General features: G+C 31.4%; 1 protein-coding gene and 1 pseudogene across 1 annotated transcript; one reads left to right on the forward strand and one right to left on the reverse strand.

The window, feature by feature from the left end:
- Nucleotides 1-1,655: 1,655 nt before the first annotated feature.
- On the reverse strand, nucleotides 1,656-3,458 carry LOC105772106 (arginyl-tRNA--protein transferase 2-like; annotated as a pseudogene).
- Nucleotides 3,459-8,208: 4,750 nt separating this feature from the next.
- LOC105772276 (uncharacterized) lies at nucleotides 8,209-9,977 on the forward strand. The gene is made up of 3 exons (XM_052632085.1): nucleotides 8,209-9,174; nucleotides 9,223-9,290; nucleotides 9,743-9,977. Exons 1-3 carry the CDS (start codon nucleotides 8,209-8,211, stop codon nucleotides 9,975-9,977), a joined length of 1,269 nt encoding a protein of 422 aa, XP_052488045.1.
- The last annotated feature ends 7,336 nt before the right edge of the window (nucleotides 9,978-17,313 follow it).

A 17,313-nucleotide genomic window follows, 5' to 3' on the forward strand; every position in this document is an offset into this window, starting at 1 on the left:
GCATACGCGAGCTCCCTCCGCAGGATTCCTTCGTGAGCTATTTTGGCAAACATCTTGCTCTCTCGCGATGTCCCCAGCTGATTACGCCTGTAGGCGAACATTCTTCTTCCGAGTTTGATTCATCTAAATCGGAGGTCCAGATCCTACCGATCACTTGAGCTATCCACTCCCAAATCGTAACAAAATCAAATACATAGATCCATTCCTAATTATACCAAAAATTGATGAGATGCAATTAGTCAATTCAATTATGACCAAGAAACGCCAAGAAACAAAAAGACCTTAATTAGCACGAAGATTAGAACATAAAAAAGGTGATTCAAGAAAATAAATTGAACATGAAAAAGTGCTAAAAAAAATGGAACATGGAAAAGGGCCAAACATAATAAGGATTTATAAGCTATTTGGGCCAATCATTCTTGGATTTGTTGTGCCATTTTGGAAAATAAAATAATCCCATTTCGGCCATTCTAACTTTTTGCCACTTGGAATAGGGACTTCAAAAAAAAAAAATTAGCCACTAAAATATAAGAACACTCATACTTACCAATATTAAGACCAGAAATTTTCATATACTAAAATTCTTATGATTCTTTTACGCGTGGAAATCTTAAAATATATACATATATTTAAAAATAGCATATAATAAATAAAAGTGTGATTTAAAATTAATTAATTATAATAATATATTAAATATGTATGATATTAAAATAAAAATTAGATTAAATTATGAGTAAAACCAAAGTTAAACACATAAATGCATCGGATAAACAATATTAAATGCACTACAATTATTTAGCATGATTTTGTCATTAATTATGAGTTAGTGTCGAGTTTTCTTATGACACCAATTCAATAATATAACTTTTTTAATTACGAAAATACATTTTCATATTTTTCTTAACTAAGTTGGTGCACGATAAACTCGTGACACCAATTCAGTCAGGAGCTTAAATAATAGTATAGATATACAATTGATGGAAATAATAAATTGTGCATGATAAAATAAAAATGCATAAGACACACCAAATGAAGCTTTGGTTGAGTAGTAAATTTAAGGTTTTACTAATTCAATTGGCGTGAGTTCAAATCCCACAATATGCATATTTTTATTGATTTTAATTGAAATGAAAAGACTAAAATACCCTCAAATAATATAACCTTTTTAATTACGAAAAGACATTTTCGTAATTTTTCTTACTAAATTAGTATCCGAAATAAACATACAACTAAAGGGATAATAAATTGTGTATAGTAAAATAAAATGTGAAGCTTTGAGTGAATAGTAAATTTAAAAGGTTTATTAATTCAATTGGCACAGATTTAAATCATATCATATGTATATTTTTAATTACGGAAATATATTTCTATAATTTTTATAACCGAATTTATACCCGTCGACTCATAATACCAACTCTTAATTGAAGTTATTCTTACACGAGTAATTATCAGTGAAAATAAATTAAGATCACAAACTTCAAATTTTTTAACTAAAATGCCAGAATAAAAGAAGGGAGGGAAGTTGGGGTTGAGGAAAATAATTTTTGCTTATAGAGGCAGAGTAAACCTTATTTAATACCACACATAGACACTACAATAACACTAAAATGGCATATTCGAATATCAGAACCAGGGAAACTCACCTGATTTCGATTCCCAGACCAACAGGATATCTCACATTCCCTTAATTCTGATTGATGAACCCGAAAACTCAACATGAAGTTCATAACAGCTCTCTTTCGAGGCAACCGGAAAGCTACAAAAGACTTGGAAGGTAAACTGAGTTGAGACTGAATTTCTAAGTCATGCAAACCAAATAAAATTAGCCTGGTGAATAAACCATACGCTCGGACAGCTCTTCGCCTACCACTTTCTGGTAGCTGTGCAATTGCGTTTCCAGGTAGGGACCAAATGCTCGTTGAAGATCCTTCGGATAGAAAACCGTTAAATAGAATAAGACATTTTGTACTAGAAGATAATTAAAGGAGATTTACATTTAGCTTACGATATAAGGGTCTGAATCCCTTCACTATATTATGGCTATGTACTTGCATAAATATGCATTCTATAGTATATATGGCAGAGACTGAAGATCAACTGCACCTACTTTTAGTTAACAAATATATTGTGGATCAATGCTCAAACTAGGATCGGAAATCATGAGATAAAAATCTCTAAACTCTTGCCAGTTGCTTAATTGTTATGTTCTTTTCTAACTAAAATTTACCACTCAAAGTAAAACTGAAAATAAGAAGTGCCTAGCTTCACTTACCTTGTATCTTACTAGAGATCCCCTCAGTTCGACTAAAACATCACTCAAATGACCATCAGCTATCGCAGCAGATCTCAAGCCACTTGTTTTGGGCTCCAATTCATCATCAGAGCTCTAATATTCAATCTCAATCATCTGTTCTTCGTCATCCATAAGAACGTCATTTGAGTCATCTAGGCCGATGTCATCGTGCTGCGATTCCAAAACACTTTCAGGAACACAAGATTTCTTTTTATCGAGCAATGGCCTTGCCATATGAAATGAAATCCACCTGGAAATATTCCTTGATGCCCCCAGCTCTTTGTTATTTGCATTGAGAAACTTTAACACCAATGATAATAAAGCATTCAAATGATGGCATCTTAAGGAACTTTTGAATCATTAAAATAAGCAAGAGTTAGGGGCATCGAAGAATTTGCTCGATGTCATTATATGCCTTAAGAAACTTTAACATCAATGCATTATAAACTGAAAAATGTAAGTAAACGCACAGTCATCGGAGGCTGAACTTACTGGTAACGAAGAGGACAAAGAAGCTCGGATGGGTAATATGCTCCTTTATATCGCATCTTGCTGCAGGAGTGTACGTAATAGCCCATACAATAATACTAAAGACTAGCACTATAGACTTGGTTCTCTTTCACCCAATCAATTTCTTGCAGAGCTGAATATTTACCCAACGATAAAAACGCATAATCAGGATCCCAGAATAAATACTTACTTGATAAACATCGAGGAAGGATGTCTACCACACCAACAGCAACTAGCTTGCCATCAATAATGTATTGCTGATGGAAAGAGCCAAAGCCACATAGCTTAACATCTATATTATCTCTTTAATCAATTAAATAAATATATTTATATTAATTATGTTGACAATAAAAAATCGTATTATTTTAATATTTCCATGGAACCCATGCTTTCTGTAAGTATTAATTCACTCGAATTTGTTGGTTTTTGTCCTTCTTGATTCCTTGTGTTTAACTCTCAACTTTTCTCCACTTCATCTGCTTCTGTCGTTGTCTAGAGGAGTATTGGGGATAGTAATTTTCTTTTTGGTTTTTTATTTAATTGAGTTTGGTGAGGAAAGAGAAAAGTGAGTCAACAAGTTAAAAAATAAAGCTTCCTTAGTATACCTTACATACGGGGAACCACTAGAATTTGAGAGCGTTTTTCTAAAATCCATGTCTTTCTAAAATTCTTTCCTGAGTAAAACTTCAAAGTAATTTAAAAATAATCTCTAATGAGTTTATAAGTATGTTCTGTGTTTGTCATATTATAAATCCTGCACATCAGAAAATAAACTTAAATCAAATGATATTAATTGTTAAAAGACTCAAGAAGTATTTTGAGTAGACAGTTGATAGACAGTACCTGTTTACAGCCATAAAGACTCTCGTTTTTTGCATAGCATACTTACTATTGTCTCTATTCTTAATTCTCTTCCTGCAGCTCTTTTCAACTATCCTATCAATGTTTCTATTTTTATAATAACTTTTTTTCTAGTTATTGGGGACTAACCTAAAATTATTTAATCTTTTCTACGAAATTTTTAAACAGCTTTTAGTATTTGTAAAAGATGTTGGTAAGGTCCAAAATAGAGGTGCTCATGGCCGGGTCGGGCCCATAAAAAATTTGGCCCGGCCCAAAATATGGGCCTGAAATTTTGCCCAAGCCCGGCCCGGGAAAAATCATAAGTCTGGGCCCGGTCCGGCCCATTTTTTAATAAATACCAAAAATTTATTTTAAAAATTAAAAAAGTATTTTAAAATTAAAAAATAATAAAAAAGTATTTTAAAAATATTTTAAAATTAAAAAAAATTAAAAATAAATATATTTATTATATTGGGCCAGGCCGGGCCGGGCCGGGGCCAAAAAAGTGGTGCCCGAGGCCCGGCCCGTTTTCTAAACGGGCCTCATTTTTTTACCCAAGCCTATATTTCGGATCTATATTTTTACCCAAACCCTCCTATATTTCGGGCGGGCCGTCAGGCTGGGCCGGACCGCCCGACCCATGAGCACCTCTAGTCCAAAACACCCTGTAGCTCCCGTGATGTTCCGCTCCTGTAGATGTCAACCCAACTAGTAGTGATGAGCAATACCAAATTAACCTGCAAATTTGATCAAAGAGATAATACTTAAAAGTGAAAAAAATGAAATTAAAGGTTGAGATTTAGGGTTAGGGTTAGAACAATAAATAAAAATAAATAAAGCTGAGTGTTAACTTGATCACAAGTCAAGCCACTCATAAAATGGGCTTAGACATATAAATAATGTCAGTTTTTTAAATGAATTGAACTTCGGATAAGATTTTTTCGCCCGATTCTAGTTCGATCCAGCCTGAATCAATTATTTTGCTATTGTTTCATTTCTGTTTTGCCATAATCTCATTGTTGTTTTCATACAATTTTGTTATCATATTGCTACTATTTTATTGTTATTGTTTCAATATTGTATAACTCTTGTTTTATTGTTAATGTTGCTACTATTTTAGTGGCATTTGCTTGCTAAGTTGTAATTATTTTAGTGTTATTTATGTATAAAGACTTTTTTTAATGTATTTTTAATTTGTTGGGAAACATTAATTTAATGTTTTTAGTGTATTTGATATATTATATTTTTAAATTTATTTTTATATAAAAAACTAATATAAAAAAATTAATACGGTCAGACCAGGTCGAGCTCGGATTTAACATTTTTAGTCTGAGTTGAGTTTGGATAGAATTTTAAGCCCATTTTTAGGCCAAACTGAGCCTGAACCTAAAAAAACGAACCTAAAATTTTGTATCAAATCGGTCCACGATCAGATCTATTGCGTACTAAACGAGAAATGGGGTGTTTCAAATTTTAAAACATAAATATATAGGGGAATTTGAGTGTTGTAATTTTTTCAAGGGAGTACTAAATTTTAAAAGGTTTATACAGAGGAGACAAATAAATCTTTCGTCGGTATAGATTTTTTACTAAATTGGAAGTTAAAATTAAAATTATTGCTTATATTAAAAGAAAAAACATAGAAAGTGTTTTTTAGAATTCATCCTATACCGACGGTACCAAGATATCATAGGTATATATAAGGGTCTGTTTGATTGACGGAATTGATTTTCCGGAAAATCATTTCTAACTTTTCCAGCGTTTGATTGGCGGAAAATATTTTTCATTTGGAAAATGAACTCCAAAACAAGAGAAAATGGGTTACATTTTAGGGAAAATGTCTTACCCTTTCAATTTCCGTAAGACATTTTCCGTGCTCTCCTCTCTATCGCCTCCTTCACTCCTTCCTTCATTTCCGATAGAAAACCGCTCATTTATCGATTTTCCAAGAACTTGTTTTTTAATTATTCAATACTTGTTTTTTAATACAATTACAAATAATTTATTTGATATTAGTTTTTTCAATTTATAACGATTAATATTGTATCTTAATAATTGAGTATTATTATAAATAAATCATTGCAATATATGTAAAACAATTTAAAATATAAAATTTATTAATATATATTAATATATGTAAAACAACTTTTCCGGAAAATATTTTGAAATCGCCAAATAGCGAGAAAATATTTTCTAGTAAATCGTTTTCCAAAAAGTAAAATATTTTCTAGAAATCATTTTACGGAAAACATTTCTTGGCAATCAAACATTTTAAGATCTATATTGAGAGATTATTTTGAATTGTCATTGTAGATATCCTTATATTAATAGCAACATAATGTGTTGTATAGGTTTGACAGATAAGTAATCTATTGGTATAGACCTTCTTATATCGATAGAATTTGATTATTGATAAGAGTAAGTGTTGGTATATGAAAATTTATTTGTAGTTATATGAGCACTTATAAAACCTCTACACTTAATCTTTTATTTGTCCTCAAGCAAAACAATTGAATTGACAAACAAAACAAAACATAATTTCATACCATTAGAACTGTAATGAATCAAAAATTTTAGTGTCAAATTTTGTGAAATTCTGAAAAATACAGTGAGGTTTATTGAGAAGTGGATTTAATATCGAAAACATTTATTTTGGAGCTAGTAATTATTTTGAGAATTTTAGTAATGTTATTCAGCCAAGGATTGATTTGAAAGAATGTGAAAATTGAGAATTTAAGCATTAGGACTAAATTGGGTAAGGAGTAAAATAAAGAGGCTCTATGTGGTTATTGGTTCAAGGATTTAAAAGCTAATATTTTTAGATTAATTTTAGAGGTGAGCAAAATTCAATTAGGTTGGAAAAAAATCAAATTTTAAGTTAATCGAATGAAGTTATTCGAGCCAACTCGAATAAGTAATTTGGGTTTTAAGTTCGAGTTGAGTTGAATTTTAAAATTAAAATAACTCAAATAATTCAAATAAAAGATTTGTGTAAATACAGCTTTGGTCTCTATCAATTTTGAAAATGAACAAATTGATTTCTCTCTCAACAAAAATTATAAAAAAATCAAAATAATTTTTAAAAGTCAAAATATTTATAAAAACTCCAAAGTTTATAGTTTTAAATAATAAAAATAAAAAATTCTAAAAATATATAAAGAATGTTAAAATTTTAAAATTTTTCTAAAATGATAACTTTGGGACCTAAATAAGTTAATTAATGATTCAAGTTTATCATACTAAAGTGCATTTTTTTTGCTTAATTTTTCTTTGAAAAAGTTTTCAAATATATATGGTTTTAAATTTATGTGCTCTAACATAGAATTAGTTATATTGTAACAAGATTTTAATTTAATTGAACAATTTCACTCGATTCAATTCGCCTTGACTCAATTTCATTTCACTTGACTCGATTTGAATTTTTCAAATTGAGTTAGGATAATAAAATAAATGTCATCAACTCAATTAACTCGAAATTTTTTCACTCAATTCGATCAAATACTCACTCCTGAATTTAATAAGCTAATACAAAATGATACCTGAATATTAATTTGGTAAGAAAATAATTATTGTATCTGAATATAAAGTATTATTTAATACAAATTCAACATTTAATCTATTTTACTTTTTTAAATATCCCATCCCCTCACTTCACCTTCCTATTTCTGACCCTAGACTTCCACAAGAGACAATGTGTGTTAAAGACTTGATTGATTCAAATAACATAGTCATGCATGTTAAGCCCTTCTTTCCTTATGGCTTGCAGCTAGTAGTGTAAGCACATCTCCTTGGTGGTTCAGTGGGTAGAGAAAAGACATAGTATTCTGATCAGTTGGCCGAAGTCTCAAACCCAGTCAGCTGATCTTTGGCTTGTTAAGTTCTTCTGATAAGTTTATAATGTAAGTGATGAAAAAAATATTATCACATTTATCACAACTAATTTTACCAATAATCACAGCCTCAACTGTCACAATGTCAATCTTGTTCTAGGGATAGATCAAGATAACCCAAACTTCAGCATCTCTCTGATAGTTTCTATCATCTTTTCTTATTATGGAATTTTCCCTTTTTATAGTTATTATCATCCTTCTTTCAAGTTTTCAAGTTGCTTCTTTTTCTATTTTTGTATCATATGATTCTTTTTCTCAAATGCTGATGATGCAATTTGGTCATCAACTTTATCTTTTTTATATAAAAATTAGTCAAGTCAATCAACTAAGACACATGGATCTATATTAACCATTGAAATCATTGACATGGAACAACCGGTTCCATGAATAACAGGTGAAAATGTTCTTTTTAATGTTCTAACATTTTCAAAGCTCTCCAAAACTCAAAAAAAAAAAAAAAGAAAGCTGATCTGATTTCAACCCAAATTTTATATTTTTATTTTTAGCTATTTTTTAATTCTTCGACAAAAAGATTCACATTCTGGGTAAGTTTTCAATTTTATTTACTCCAAGAATTTAGCTTGTCGATTAGATTATTTTAGCTTTAATGAATTTTCTTCATTGTTTTAATGGAGGGTTTTCTTTTTTAACAGATTGCGACCAAATTAAGCTATGGAACTAAAGTTTACACCAACAAAGAATCTACAAATGTCAATATTCAGAACGCCACAAGAATCACCCTCTTTAATATCATCTATAAGATCTGCCGATCAAGTTAAGTGCAACCAATCTTTGGCCTATGGCTACCTTCATCGTTCATCACGTTTTAGCTCAAGAAAGTTGAGGGCTCATTGTTGCTCAAGCTTCAATGTATTCCCCCGTGAAAACAGTGTTCACAAGAGCATAGAATTGAATCCTTCAAAGCGGCCTTTACCCTCAAAGGTCGAGTTCCTAGATCCCACATCGCTCGGAATCTGCTCGGAGCCATCGAATTGGCCTGAAAGAGATGAGATTCGAAGGTTCACCATCGAACAAAAAGCAAGCAACGTGGGGATCCCACATTCACTGAGGTTGCGAAAACAAAGGGGGAAGTTGGATAGTTTCGTTGATAATGCAAGTGGATTTGCATATTCCTCTGTTAAAAACGCCATTTCTTCGTTAGTTTTCATCATCAGAGAGATCCAAAACTACACGCTGATAATTAGGGAAAGTCTTTATTCCGAAGATTTAGTGGATGTCATGTCTAAAATCCAACAAGACATGACGTTAACCTTTGTATGGCTGTTCCAACAAGTGTTTTCCGAAACGCCGACACTCCTGGTTTACGTCATGCTTCTTTTGGCAAATTTTTCTGTTCAACCAATGGCAGAAAATGCTTCTTTTGATGTAATCCAACGACAAGGATTCACTCAAAATGTTGTTACAGCAATCGTGTTGGTTTCAGACAAGGAAAGTGAAAAAGAAGAACAAGAAGATCAATGTCCAAAGGCCAATGATGAGGTTAGGTTATGGGAACCAATGGTGGAAGAGGCTTCGAGGATAAGGGGGGAGTCGGTTCATGATAAAGCCTTGGAATATCAAATAAGGCAACAATTGGTTTCTCCATTGCATGAGGAGGTTGAACCAGATAACCACGAAGTTCATTTCAGAACGAATCTTGTTTAACAAATGCTTATTGATGAGCAGCCTAATAATTCTCTTTTTCTAACAAATTATGCTCAGTTTCTTCACCTTGTTGTCAAGGACTATGACAGGTAAATTTTCTGCCTTCGGATTTGAGCTTTTATTTGTGCTCTCAATCTCTTTGCGTCAGATATGGGGTATGAGTATCGTAATTTGTAATGATTGGGATTTAGACGTTTACTCCTCATCTTCACTGTATCAATATACTAACCATATGCCCCCTAAAGTTTGCTACATGAAGGTGCACCTGAGTTTTGAATTAAAGGTTGAATGGGTTTAAGGTTTAAGATTTAAGGTTTGGATTATCCTTAAAGCTTCATAAGCCTTACTCATATCCCGTAATGTGTTAGACACGAATATTAGGCACCACTGCTTAAAAACAATAATAATCAAAGTAACATAATTCACTACTTTCAGAAAAGAACGAAAAATAAGAAAATAAACATTGATGTTTCACGTCGATATCAACTGCATGCCATTTATTTGTTGTATGGTATTAACTTCTTTTGTTGTCTATCTGCAGGGCAGAAGAGTACTTCAAACGTGCTATTGAGGTGGAACCTCAAGATGCCGAGGCATTGGGACTATATGCTGATTTCTTATGGAAAGTGAGAAACGATCAGTGGGGAGCTGAAGAAATGTACATACAAGCTGTCGAGGCTGACACCAAAAACCCCTTTCAAGTATCAAAATATGCAAATTTCTTATGGAGCACTGGTGGCGAAGGCACTTGTTTTGTATTTGATGAATCAAAATAGTAACAAAAAATTTCTTGAAAGTAGATATAACTACCTCCTTCTAGTGGATATTACTTAATGCTTTGTACATATTTAGAAGTTCCTATGTTAGTAAAATTTTCTATTAGTGTAGTATTTTTTTGTATTTATTCGAATTGAATAATTAATAAATATTCATTTATTATTCTTTACTCTATGCAAACATTTTCTCACTTTTATTGTAGGTAAAACAAATGATAAAAGAAAAATATCAGCTTATTAAATTACCAATGGTTTTAAACTAACGATAAGTTGCATAATATAGATTGTTTTGTAATATAGGAGACAATTTATATTAGTGGACAATCTAAATTAAGTCCTGTGTTATAGGATCACTATGAGCAAATTATCCATGTTAGGACTATTTTGTTGTTTATAAGACCAACTGGGGAGATAATTTGTGTGACACCCCACACTCGACCCAGTCGCTGAATCCGAATGTATGACATCACGTTACGTTGCTGAAGCAACTCAGACTATTGTAAATCAATAGATCAAAAAATTTGGTATTAATCCATGAAAATTTCCAAACAATCATAATTATATGAATAAACACGATGACGTAATGATAAACGATCTTGCGTAAAATGTTTCGGGTTCAAACAAGGTCAAATACGGAGTTAGGATTCGAATCCAAATTCAATGAGCCAAATTTAACAGTGTGTCTCGAGACAATTAAGTTCATGTCTCGAGACTTGATCACTTACGTCTTGAGAAAAGTCTCGAGACACAGATTCCTTGTTTCAGACCTTTAACTTTGATGTTTAGATGTCTCGAGACCTAAAACAAGGCAAAATATAATTTAGGTTCGATATTTAGTAGTCTCGAGACAAAATATTGATTGTCTCGAAACCTAGCCATGTATGTCTTGAGACATGGTCAACCTATCTTGAGACAAATGATAAAAAATACCTAAAATGAATAATTTGTTCTTGGTGTCTCGAGACAATGGTCTCCTTGTCTCAACACCAAATGGTAAAATGTCAAAATGTGCACTAAGTCAAGTATAGAAATGGTACTTGTTAATCACCTAATCCATACCAATGTGATATACACCAAATGGACTTATAAAAGCACAACCATATATCTAAAATTCATAGCATTCGATGCATCATATTTTGTCATAAGCAAATAGTTAATTAAACAAGCTATACACATAAGTTTAACTACTTTAACCAAGCATCAAAATCAACAACTATCCAAATAATACACTTTTATAGCATATACTAATTCACTTAACATTAAGGTTTCTTCAAACCAAACTTCATTAAATTAAAACACACCTATTTAACCTATAAAATTGTGTCCAAACACTTAATGACCATGACATTCATTTCATCATAATTAGCCTAAAGAACCAACTATCATTTTGTACCAAACTAATAATTCAACCAAAATATCTTAATATGCATAGTATAGAATGCATGATACCAAAATCAATCCAATAATTCACAAGGAATGCATCATCATTATATTTACAAATCAAAACAACATAAAGACTCCAAAATGCTTCTTAATGACCTAGGTACATGTCGTATATAACCTATCAAGTAAGCACATTAAAAAAGGTGGCTGAGCCAAGAGAGTTGATAACTTGGATGTTGACAAACTTGCGAACACTTTAAGAACCTAAATCAAACCTGTACACGGAAACAAACAAATTCGTACATTGAGTATTGAATACTTAGTGGTACTAGAATAATTTGAATTCAAGTATAAAAGCTATTAAGATAATAAGTATACTACTAAAACATTAAATCAAATTATTAATAATTTCAAGATATCATTTCATTATATCAATTTCAATCTTAAGATCGTTTTATATTCAAATCAGCATGATTACTAACATGTATCATTTCTTAAAATGGCCTTTCATTATTAGAATTAGAATAGCATTCGATTACTATGATAAGGGTGACATTTTATCATCAAATTAGAATGACATGTCACTTTCAGAATCAGAATGACATTTCATTTTCAGAATCAGAATAGCATATCCATTATTTACATTTAGCCCCTATTAACTGGATTAAGACACAAGTACGGGTACGTGGATCAATCCCCTAACATTTCACAATAAGACTCGGAGTGTTGATCAAGCATGAATGCACTGATCCCTCTAACACTCCATGGAATGTATTACAACTAAGTTGTAACAACCCAACTTTAGCCAGTGTTGAAAAATTTGGTTTCAGAACCCAATTTCGTAAACCGAGCTTATGAGATTATAATAGAAGGATTTATGAAGTTAGTGTTAAAGTATATTAATGAATGATCGAGTAATTAAAATCATTAATTTTAGTTTAGGGACTAAATTGTAAAAATGCAATCACTATTAAATTTTAATTTGAAAAATACTTGAGAACCCAATTAACAATTAATCAAAGGGCTTAATGGTTATTTAACCATTGTTTCTTACGAGGTAGTGGAAAAGTGATGAAAATATCCACTTAGCCCTTATAATTATAATTATAACATATATAAATGCCTTAAATTAATACACAAAACATGATTAGCTTTGTTAACTAAACTATTAATTTAAGTATAAATATATTAAATAGTGGGAGAGAGAATGAATTCATCATCTTTCCCCCAAAGTTTATGCCTTCCTTGATATTGAAAGAAAAGGAAAAATTTCAAAGTCCTTTAGCCATTCGTTGAGTTTTTTTGCATGAATTTTTATTATCTAAGATTAGTAAAACATACCCATGTGTTAAATTTATTGGTTATTAAGTATATGCTAAGTTGTTGTTAATGAATTCTTGAGGAAACTAAGCTTGAATGTTGAGAACTTTTGAATGATAAGTTTAAATTATGTTAAGATTGTATTAGAAAGCGGTGAATTTAGCTTAATTTTTAGAGTTAAGCTATACGGTTAATCTTGGACATTAGGGATTAAATTAAATAAATTAAAATTTTTAGGAAATTATGCTACAGATTAAAAGTACAATGTCCCTAATGAAAGAATATGAAATTAGATTCTGATTCGATGTTAAATATCGAAAAATATGGGCAAATCGATTGTAAGGACTAAAATGAATAAAATGCAAACTATGTTTAATTATTATGTGTTTTTCATGTAATTGGCTGAAAACTAATACAGTTTCTATAATTGAATTATCGTATGTAGCTGAAGACGGCATTGATCTGTCTCGAGATAAAGGAAATGCGAGAGTCGTAGAAATAAACCACTACAACTCAACAAGGGTTCTGTCTCCTCTTCCTATAAATAGATGGCACCGGTAGAGCTATGAACACAAAACGAGAGAAATTTTTTTCTAGTTTTTATTAAGAAGAGAGAATTTTTGTTTTCACCCCAAAATGAGAGAAAATTTTTTCTAGTTTTGTGTTTCTATTCAATTGGTTTGAGCCTACACTTGAAACAATTCGTGGTACGAAAATAGTGGAGAACATCGTTTGGTTGAAAGTCGAGAACAACGAACATCTTCTAAGTAAAAAACACAGGTACGAATCCGATTAAGGTTTATTTCTATAAATATCACAAATTTGGTCGATTTTCAAAATTTTATTTTTTCGCTATGCAAGAAAATCATTTTCAAACCGAGATTTTTCCAACATATTATACTTAGGACGTACCAATGAGGCATTGGGTGCTAGATATATTAGTGTGATAGTTGGATGATCCGTGTATCCGCCTTGAGTTCGTGTCTGGTTAATAGAGATTATGAAAACACGTATTTTTCCTATTGACTTTGGTTATTGAATTGTATATTTGTATATTAATATTTAAGCAATAAATGATGACATGTGAAATTACACGTGATTTTATTATTACGAGTCTTGAGGGTTGATCCGGTTATATAACGAATCAATAGATTCGAGAATAGAAAGAAAAGGTACCATGACTCTTTGTGATATACTATATTGTTCATGTAATTGAAAGGTATGGTATAAGGACTAAATGTTGATATATGGCATGACGAGTAACACAAATTGAGATGTTAAGTTCATGAGACTAGTAATGTGATTATGACTTAGATAGTGTATGGATACCATGCTATGTGTATTTGGTACGTTGCTTATGTATGATTATTGATTTAAATCATGTTAGCACCACTGAGCCCTATTGCTCAGCATGCGGTTTGTTTATTTTCATACGTAGTTATCATAGATCTCGAATTCTCACAAAGTGATCGGCAGCATCCAGATTCAACTCTCTCAACTCAACAAAGTTTGTATAGTTTTTCTATGTTAATAGCATATGGCATGTAGCTAATATCTTGAATAAGTTTTTAGGTTCATTTTGGACATTTAGGTACTTGTGGTAGAGATGCTTGCACTCTTTATATGTTCATGTTTATTGGATGGTATGTATATGCACTAATCTAGTGAAACATGAGTATGTATGCTCAATTCGTATATGTAAGCTTGGTAACGAGGTATTGCTTACATGCCAGGTAGTAAAGAGTGATGCATGTGATTAGGATGAATATGAATGTGTATGTGATCATGTGTTGAATGATATTAAATGTGCCAAAAATAGTAGTTTGGCATTTGAATTAATGCCTAAAATGTACAATGTTGAGTTTTAGGGTCACTTAGACCATTTGGGATTTGTACTTGGTAGGTTTGAAAAGAATGATGCAAAATTGGGGAAAACTGTCCTCATAGTCGCAACATTCCCCTGTTGGTGTCGCAACATTGAGTCCCCTATCTTCAATGTCATGACTTTCCCCTGTTGAAGTCCCGACACCCTATTTCCATGGTCGCAGCTCACTCCAAATGAAGTCGACAACACCCTTATATTAACTTATTTTACGTTTTAATCCCCCATTTGTTACTGGAGTTTCATAAGGACCTACTTATAATCCAGATTTAAATAATTGATGTTGATAGAAGTTCTAAAACTCGAAAGGTTGCATGATTTGTCTTCAAATGTTGAAGTAAAAGTCATAATGGTTCAAAGTTAATGATATAATTTTATCATCAAAGTTTATCATTTTTTATTAAAATAAATCACCAATAAATCTACTAAGACATATGGCTGAATATTAACCATAGAAATCATTGACATGGAGCATCAAGTACTACGAATAACGGGTAAAAAGGTTCTTTTTAATGCCCAAACATTTTCAAAACTCAAAACAAAGAGTAAGCTCATCTAATTTAAACCCTGATTGTATATTTTTATCCTTTTATATACTTTTTAATTCTCCTACAAAAATATTCATATTTTAGGTAAGTTTTCCATCTTCCTTTTCAATTTTATTTACTCTATCAAATTTGCGTCCAATTAAATGTTCTCTTTTCTTATAACATTTTACCATATTTTCTAAATTTTTAATTCCATTTTATGGTACTTTTGATTTTTTAAAATATATATTTTTACATAAATTTAAAAGTTCATATTAAAAAAACAAAATTATTCAACAAAAATAATTTTAATATTAAAGAATCCAAATAACGTACGTATACATAGAAAAGCAATAGCAATTTATTATTTTGATTTAAGTTATATCTTGAGTTTTCTTCTCTTAGAACCTTTGGTTACCCTATGAATAGGATTTTTGAGTTTTAATGAATTTTTCTTTCATTTCTTTAATGGGGTTTGTTTGAGACCAAATTAAGCTATGGAACTAAAGTTTACACCAATAGAGAATCTGCAGAAGTCAATATTCAAAACCCACAAAAATCACCCTATTTAATCTCATTTATAGGATCTGCCAATCAAGTTAAGTGCAGCCAATTTTTGGCCTATAGTTACTGTTGGGATTGACCCGATTAAGCAACAAGTAAAAAACCAAAGAGGATAAAAAATTAAAGGTAAAGATAATTTTACTATAATGGCAAAAGAACAAATAGTACAAAAGATAGAGATAAAAACTAAACCCCGAAAACCTGAAAACAAACAACCCTCCAAATGTAAACACAAAATTCTCTAAATGTATTATGAGTTCTAATCTCTAATTAGTATATTTTTTAAGGTTATAAAAGAGTCTATTTATAGGCTAAATTCATAGGTCAAATAATAATAAAATAATCTAGACTAATCAGAATTTGATTGAAACAAATAAACAGAGCTTAACTGAAAGATTATTTCTCAAATTTGACTAAAATAAGAGTCATACTCAATAGTTACTTTTATTGTTCATTACGGTTTAGCTCAAGAAAGTTGAGGGTTCATTGTTGCTCAAGCTTCAATGTCTTCCCCCATTAAAAGAGTGTTCACAAGAGCATCTTCTAACATCAAAGGTCGGGTTCCACATCCAACAACGCTTGGAATCAGTCCCGAAAGAGATGAGATTCAAAGATTCAGTATCGAACAAAAAGAAAACAATGTGGGGATCCCACATTTGCTGAGGTTCATAAAGAGAAAATAAGGGCGGAAATTGGATTGTTTCATTGATAACGCAAGTGAATTTGCTTATTCCTCAATTAAAAATGCCATTTCTTCTTTAGTTTTGATCATCTGAGAGATCCAAAACTACGCAATGATGATTAGGGAAGGTCTTTACTCCAAAGATTTGATGGTCGTCATGTCTAAAATCCAACAAGACATGACATTAACCTTTGTATGGCTGTTCCAACAAGTGTTTTTCAAAATGCCGACACTCTTGGTTTACGTTATGCTTCTTTTGTCTAACTTTTCGGTTCAATAGATGGCGGAAAAAGCTTCTTTTGATGCAATCCAACGACAAGTATTCACTCAAAAAGTTGTTACGAAACCGTGTTAGTTTCAAAGGAAGAACAAGAAGATCAATGTCTTAAGGCCAATGGGGACGTTAGGGTATAGGAATTAATGGTCAAAGAGGCTTCGAGGATAGGAGGGAAACCGATTCATAAAGCTCTTAACTATCAAATAAGGCAACAATTGGTTTCTCCATTGCATGTGGAGCTTGAACCAGATAACTACGAAGTTCATTTCGGAACGGATATTGCTTACCAAATGCATGTGACTGAGGATCCTAATAATTATCTTTTGCTTGCAAATTATGTTCAATTTCTTCACCTTGTTGTCAAGGACGATAACAAGTAAAATTTCTGCCTTTATATGGCTGTCTTTAATTTATATTAATCAACATACGAATTTGAGATTATTGCGTTTACTCTTATTTATACCCACATTCCCTTTAAATTCTTACTTGAAGGAAGTAATAACTCAATTGGTAATGTGTTAGAGAAAAACTATCTTATAGAAAATGTCTAGGTTTGAACCCAAGGGAAATCTTTGGGTGCAAAAATCAACTTTTGGAATGTGTCGTGTTGCATGGGAGAAGTCAGGTCATATGAACAAATTATATCTATCATATAATTATAATATTCCGACCCGAAATCTGATCTGGTATAACAAAAGTCG

Source organism: Gossypium raimondii, chromosome 6 (assembly GCF_025698545.1).
Source record: "Gossypium raimondii isolate GPD5lz chromosome 6, ASM2569854v1, whole genome shotgun sequence".
In the NCBI taxonomy this organism is placed as follows: domain Eukaryota; kingdom Viridiplantae; phylum Streptophyta; class Magnoliopsida; order Malvales; family Malvaceae; genus Gossypium; species Gossypium raimondii.

Excerpts from the sequence above, each read along its gene's own strand:
- LOC105772276 (XM_052632085.1), top strand. The coding sequence starts at position 8,209 with ATGGAACTAAAGTTTACACCAACAAAGAATCTACAAATGTCAATATTC. Across the intron at positions 9,175-9,222 it reads TTGAACCAGATAACCACGAA|CCTAATAATTCTCTTTTTCT; the intron begins GTTCATTTCAGA and ends ATTGATGAGCAG. Across the intron at positions 9,291-9,742 it reads GTTGTCAAGGACTATGACAG|GGCAGAAGAGTACTTCAAAC; the intron begins GTAAATTTTCTG and ends GTCTATCTGCAG.